Here is a 6,126-nt window from a genome sequence, read left to right on the forward strand (position 1 = left end):
ACACAATCCCACCGTGTGTGTGTGTGTGTGTGTAGGTTCTGTCTCATAATCTTCATAGTGTCTTGAGGATTCCTCATGACCACCCGACCCTCGAGAGACACTTCAGTGATGATGATGATGGTCCAGTGTCCAGTCAGGGATACATGCCCTACCTCAATCAGTTCATACTGGACAAGGTACCGCTCCATCACACAACCACATCACACAAAAGATCTCTCTTGTGTCTCTCTGATGATTCATTTCTCTTGTGGAATAACTGAGGTCTGTGTGTTGTGTTGTCAGGTGGTGGAGGGAACGTTCGTCAAAGAGCAGTTGGATGAACTCTGCTGGACTCTGTGCTCCAAGAAACACTACCGTCCTGACACGCTCCGAGTTCTGTCCAATCAGGACGCGCTGCGACTCTGGTGTCTCTTCAACTTCCTGGCGGAGGACCGGTATCCACTCGTGCTCGTGCTGGAGGAGGTGACCAGACCGCCGGAAACCAAAGCATGTGTTTGTTCTGATAATATGATGCAATCGCTCTTGTGATTGGTGCAGGTGGAGTATTTGTTGAGGAAGATCAGCAGCGTGATGACAGTGGAGTTGAACTGTGTGGACATGGAGGAGTTTCTGTCGCAGGACACCGCTCAGAAGGAGGGGTTGAGCGTCTGGAGTTTCCTGCAGGTGGTGAACGCTGCTGGGAGTCGAGGGGTGGACCGGGAGAGCATCAGTATGGCTGTGGAGAAGGTCTATCGAGAGATGGTGGGGAACGTCCTGAAGGAGGTGAGATGATGACACGGCCGTGTGGACGTCATTATGATATGTTGTGTATGAATACTGTGTGTGTGTGTGTGTGTGTGACAGGGTTACCTGTGGAAGAAAGGTCATTTACGCAGGAACTGGACTGAGCGCTGGTTCTGTCTGAAGCCCGGCTCTATGTCATACTTCATGAATGAAGACGGTAAAGAGTGTAAAGGTGTGATCGAGATGGATCAGAACTGCTGTGTTGAGGTACTGCGCTTGTGGTGTGGGTCCGGTCTCCTCCTGATTCGTCTGTGGGTGATTAACGCTTGACCTCTGCTGTGATTGACAGGTGCTGTCTGATAGAGATGGGAAGAGATGCATGTTCTGTGTGAAGACCCTTAACAAATCATTTGAGATCAGCGCATCTGACTCCAGACAGAGACAAGAGTGGATTACAGGTCTAACACACAGACACTTCTTGTGTCTCACTGCTCCAGTCTCACTCTTCCTGTCCTACTGGCCTGTCTCACTCTTTGTGTCTCACTCTTCCTGTATTACTGCTCCTGCCTCTCTTGTTCTGTATTAAAGCCCAGTCTCACTCTTTCTGTCTCACTGCTCCAGTCTCACTCATTCTATCTCACTCTTTTTGTCTCACCCTTTATGTATCATTATTCCTTTATTACCAGCTCTGGGTCACTCATTTAGTCCTACTGCTCTGTCTCACTCATTCTGTCACGTTCTTTCTGTCTCACTCTTTATGACTCACTCTTTGTGTCTCACTCTTCCTGTATTACTGCTCTTGCCTCTCTTCTTCTGTATTAATGCCCAGTCTCACTCTTTGTGTCTCAAGGCTCTAGTCTCACTCATTCTATCTCACTGTTTTTGTCTCACTCTTTATGTATCACTCTTCCTGTATTACAGCCCTGTTTCACTCATTCTGTCTCACTCTATGTATCACTCTTCCTGTATTACAGCCCTGTCTCACTCGTTCTGTATCACTCTTTATGTATCACTCTTCCTGTATTACAGCCCTGTCTCACTCATTCTCATTCTGTCTCACTCGTTCTGTATCACTCTTTATGTATCACTCTCCCTGTATAACAGCCCTGTCTCACTCTTTATGTATCACTCTCCCTGTATTACTGCACTGTCTCACTCATTCTGTCTCACTCTTTATGTATCACTCTCCCTGTATTACTGCACTGTCTCACATATTCTGTCTCACTCTTTATGTATCACTCTTCCTGTATTACAGCCCTGTCTCACTCATTCTCATTCTGTCTCACTCGTTCTGTATCACTTTTTTTGTATCACTCTCCCTGATACAGCCCTGTCTAACTCTTTATGTATCACTCTTCCTGTATTACAGCCCTGTTTCACTCATTCTGTCTCACTCTATGTATCACTCTTCCTGTATTACAGCCCTGTCTCACTCGTTCTGTATCACTCTTTATGTATCACTCTTCCTGTATTACAGCCCTGTCTCACTCATTCTCATTCTGTCTCACTCGTTCTGTATCACTCTTTATGTATCACTCTCCCTGTATAACAGCCCTGTCTCACTCTTTATGTATCACTCTCCCTGTATTACTGCACTGTCTCACATATTCTGTCTCACTCTTTATGTATCACTCTTCCTGTATTACAGCCCTGTCTCACTCATTCTCATTCTGTCTCACTCGTTCTGTATCACTCTTTTTTTATCACTCTCCCTGTATTACAGCCCTGTCTCACTCTTTATGTATCACTCTCCCTGTATTACAGCACTGTCTCACTCATTCTGTCTCACTCTTTATGTATCACTCTTCCTGTATTACAGCCCTGTCTCACTCGTTCTGTATCACTCCCTGTATTACAGCACTATCTCTCTCATTCTGTCTCACTCTTTATGTATCACTCTTCCTGTATTACAGCCCTGTCTCACTCATTCTCATTCTGTCTCACTCGTTCTGTCTCACTCTTTATGTATCACTCTCCCTGTCTCACTCATTCTCATTCTGTCTCACTCATTCTGTCTCACTCTTTATGTATCACTCTTCCTGTATTACAGCCCTGTCTCACTCATTCTCATTCTGTCTCACTCGTTCTGTATCACTTTTTTTGTATCACTCTCCCTGTCTCACTCTTTATGTATCACTCTCCCTGTCTCACTCATTCTCATTCTGTCTCACTCGTTCTGTATCACTTTTTTTGTATCACTCTCCCTGATACAGCCCTGTCTAACTCTTTATGTATCACTCTCCCTGTATTACAGCACTGTCTCACTCATTCTGTCTCACTCTTTATGTATCACTCTTCCTGTATTACAGCCCTGTCTCACTCATTCTCATTCTGTCTCACTCTTTATGTAACACTCTTCCTGTATTACAGCACTGTCTCACTCATTCTCATTCTGTCTCACTCATTCTGTATCACTCTTTATGTATCACTCTCCCTGTATTACAGCCCTGTCTCACTCTTTATGTATCACTCTCCCTGTCTCACTCTTTATGTATCACTCTCCCTGTCTCACTCATTCTCATTCTGTCTCACTCATTCTGTCTCACTCTTTATGTATCACTCTTCCTGTATTACAGCCCTGTCTCACTCGTTCTGTATCACTCCCTGTATTACAGCACTGTCTCACTCATTCTGTCTCACTCGTTCTGTATCACTCTTTATGTATCACTCTCCCTGTATTACAGCCGTGTCTCACTCTTTATGTATCACTCTCCCTGTATTACAGCACTTTCTCACTCATTCTGTCTCACTCTTTATGTATCACTCTTCCTGTATTACAGCCCTGTCTCACTCATTCTCATTCTGTCTCACTCTTTATGTATCACTCTTCCTGTATTACAGCACTGTCTCACTCATTCTGACTCACTCTTTATGTATCACTCTTCCTGTATTACAGCCCTGTCTCACTCATTCTCATTCTGTCTCACTCTTTATGTATCACCCTTCCTGTATTACAGCCCTGTCTCACTCATTCTGTCTCACGCTTCTGTATCACTCTCCTTGTATTACAGCCCTGTCTCACTCATTCTGTATCACTCATCCTGTATTACAGCCTTGTCAGACTCATTCTGTCATACTGCCCTGTCTCCCTCATTTTGCCTCCATGCTAATGCCTCAGTCCTCCTGTCTCACTCTCAGCCATCCAGACATCTCTGCGTCTGTCTGCGGAGGGTAAGAACTCCCTGCACGAGGAGCTGAGGGGGCGTAGGCAGGAGCTGCGTGAGGAGAGGAACAGGAGGCGGGCGCTGCGGGCGGAGGAGACGCGTAGGCTGCAGGAGTTGCAGGGCGAGCGTGAGGAGCATTTGGCCGAACTGGAGCATCTAAAGGAGGCACAGAGACAAGCTCAAGCCTCCTTACAGGAGGAGGAGCAGAGGCGGCGCAGTCAACACGAGGAGCTGCAGAAGACCTTGCAGAGACAGCTGCAAGATGCACAGGAGGTGAGCAGGGGAAAAGTGGTGTGTGTGTGTGTGTGTGTGTGTGTGTGTGTGTGTGTGTGTCTGCGTGTGTCTGCGTGCTTGCGAGGCAGAACTTTTCATCTGGACGTCCCATGAAGTTAAAATAAAGTTTTCTTTCAAATCTAAAAACGTCAATAGTTTTATTTTACATTTACGTATTTTATAACGGTCAAAGTGGACAGAATGATTGCTCTTGAAGCGACGTATACAGCCTTGCCTTTACGCAGCGTGTGTGTGTGCAGGCACGAGCGAATCTTCGTGCAGAGGTGACTGTACGAGATCTAGAGGTAGAACATCAGCGCAGGAGAATAAAAGAGCTAGAAGATCTTCATCACAGACTGCAAGAAGCTTTAGATCAACAGATCAGAGCCCGACAGGAGGAGGAGACTTATAGATACACACAGACCAGGTACTTACACACACACACACACAAAGAGAGAGACCTACACTGATGCTTCTAAGCGGAGAGAGACAGAAAGGTTGTGAGTAGTGATCGAAACAACTTGCCGAAACTTACAACCCACATGCTTTTTATATGACACACACAAGTTCTAATAAAAACAGAGGAGGTGTCGTTAGTGAGAGGCGGGGTCACATCATTTGCCGTTGTTTTATAATTATTATTTTATGCATTTGGCAGACGCTTTTATCTAAAGCGATAGCATTCAAAAAGCAGAAACTGATCTGCAGCTGGTGGATTGAGACCCACCTGTAGTGGAAATAATCACTCTCTGACCCTACTAATGTACAATCAGACAACATCTGGGTGTTCAGGGAAACCATGGACACAGAACACTTTCTGTCTGGAGTCTTGATTTGAGCACCTCAATATAAACGTCCTACATTCATTCGAGTATTTATGGTAAGATTACTGTTTAGTTTTTAGGCTTAAATGAATATTATACTCTTATGAGTATTTATGCTAAAATGCACTATTGTTCTTAGTATATCTACCAAAATAAATGATTATTCTGAGTACTTGAGCAAAATATAAACATTATTCTATCAATGCACACTATTGTGCACTAGTATTTTTGATATAAAATGAGCGAAAATTCAGAGTATTTTCACTAAATTGAGCAAGTATTCTCAGTGTTTTTGCTAAAATAAACGATTATTCTGATTATTTGCGCTTAGATTAATGATTTTCCTTAGTATTTGGGCTAAAATGAACTATTATTCTGAGTATATGTGCTTAGATGAGTGATTAATCTGTGTATATCAGCAAAAAATGAGATTATTCTGAGTATTTGTGCAAACGTCAACGATTATTCTGAGTGTTTGTGCAAAGGTCAAGTGTGTGATGAGTGTTCATGCTTTGACCTCTGGTGCTCACAGGTTGTTGGCGGAGGAGGAGGAGAAGGTGAAGTCTCTTCTGGCTCTACAGGAGGAACAGGAGGAGCAGCTCCTTCAGACTCAGAGAGAGAAACAGGAGCTCCGACAGGAGATGGAGAAGAAGACTCACTCTCTCGGAGAGGCTCAGCATCAGCTGGAGAAAGTCCGGGCGAGTCGACGTCGAGTGGATCAGGACATCGCTGTGAGCTCAGCACTGTGTGTGTTTGTGTGTGTCTGTGTTTCGTCCGTGTTCTTTTGTACTCATGAAAGTTTCTCCTCCGCAGGACGCTCAGCGTAAACTCAGACAGGCCAGTACAAGCGTCAAACACTGGAACGTTCAGATGAACCGACTCATGCACCCCATCTGCCCTGGAGGTATGTCCACTATTGTTAAAAAGTAGGTACTTGTATGTGTAATGTTGAGAAGGTGTACTGACAGTACAATAAATGATAGCCGGTGATTAAAGTTTGAAATGTGTAAAAAACAAACCTGTTTGAAAACCATCACATTTTCACAGCATTTCCTAACTGCAAGGGGTTGTGGGTAATATTACTTCAAAGACAATCAAGAGACAAATTCGGCACATTATTGTCAATATACTGAGACTTGGAG

At 44.4% G+C, this 6,126-nt stretch overlaps 1 protein-coding gene across 5 annotated transcripts in view; it reads left to right on the forward strand.

The window, feature by feature from the left end:
• def6b (DEF6 guanine nucleotide exchange factor b) overlaps nucleotides 1-6,126 on the forward strand; it is a 17,725-nt gene that overhangs the window by 10,978 nt on the left and 621 nt on the right. For all 5 annotated transcript variants that reach the window (XM_056759393.1, XM_056759396.1, XM_056759395.1 and 2 more), the window contains 9 exons: nucleotides 36-176; nucleotides 283-462; nucleotides 538-762; nucleotides 844-990; nucleotides 1,073-1,181; nucleotides 3,862-4,160; nucleotides 4,421-4,587; nucleotides 5,517-5,715; nucleotides 5,798-5,888. In XM_056759393.1, the coding sequence (XP_056615371.1) occupies nucleotides 36-176; nucleotides 283-462; nucleotides 538-762; nucleotides 844-990; nucleotides 1,073-1,181; nucleotides 3,862-4,160; nucleotides 4,421-4,587; nucleotides 5,517-5,715; nucleotides 5,798-5,888 (1,558 nt within the window). The remainder of the gene's footprint in view (nucleotides 1-35; nucleotides 177-282; nucleotides 463-537; nucleotides 763-843; nucleotides 991-1,072; nucleotides 1,182-3,861; nucleotides 4,161-4,420; nucleotides 4,588-5,516; nucleotides 5,716-5,797; nucleotides 5,889-6,126) is intronic.

The sequence above is a fragment of the Triplophysa dalaica genome, chromosome 10 (genome assembly GCF_015846415.1).
Source record: "Triplophysa dalaica isolate WHDGS20190420 chromosome 10, ASM1584641v1, whole genome shotgun sequence".
In the NCBI taxonomy this organism is placed as follows: domain Eukaryota; kingdom Metazoa; phylum Chordata; class Actinopteri; order Cypriniformes; family Nemacheilidae; genus Triplophysa; species Triplophysa dalaica.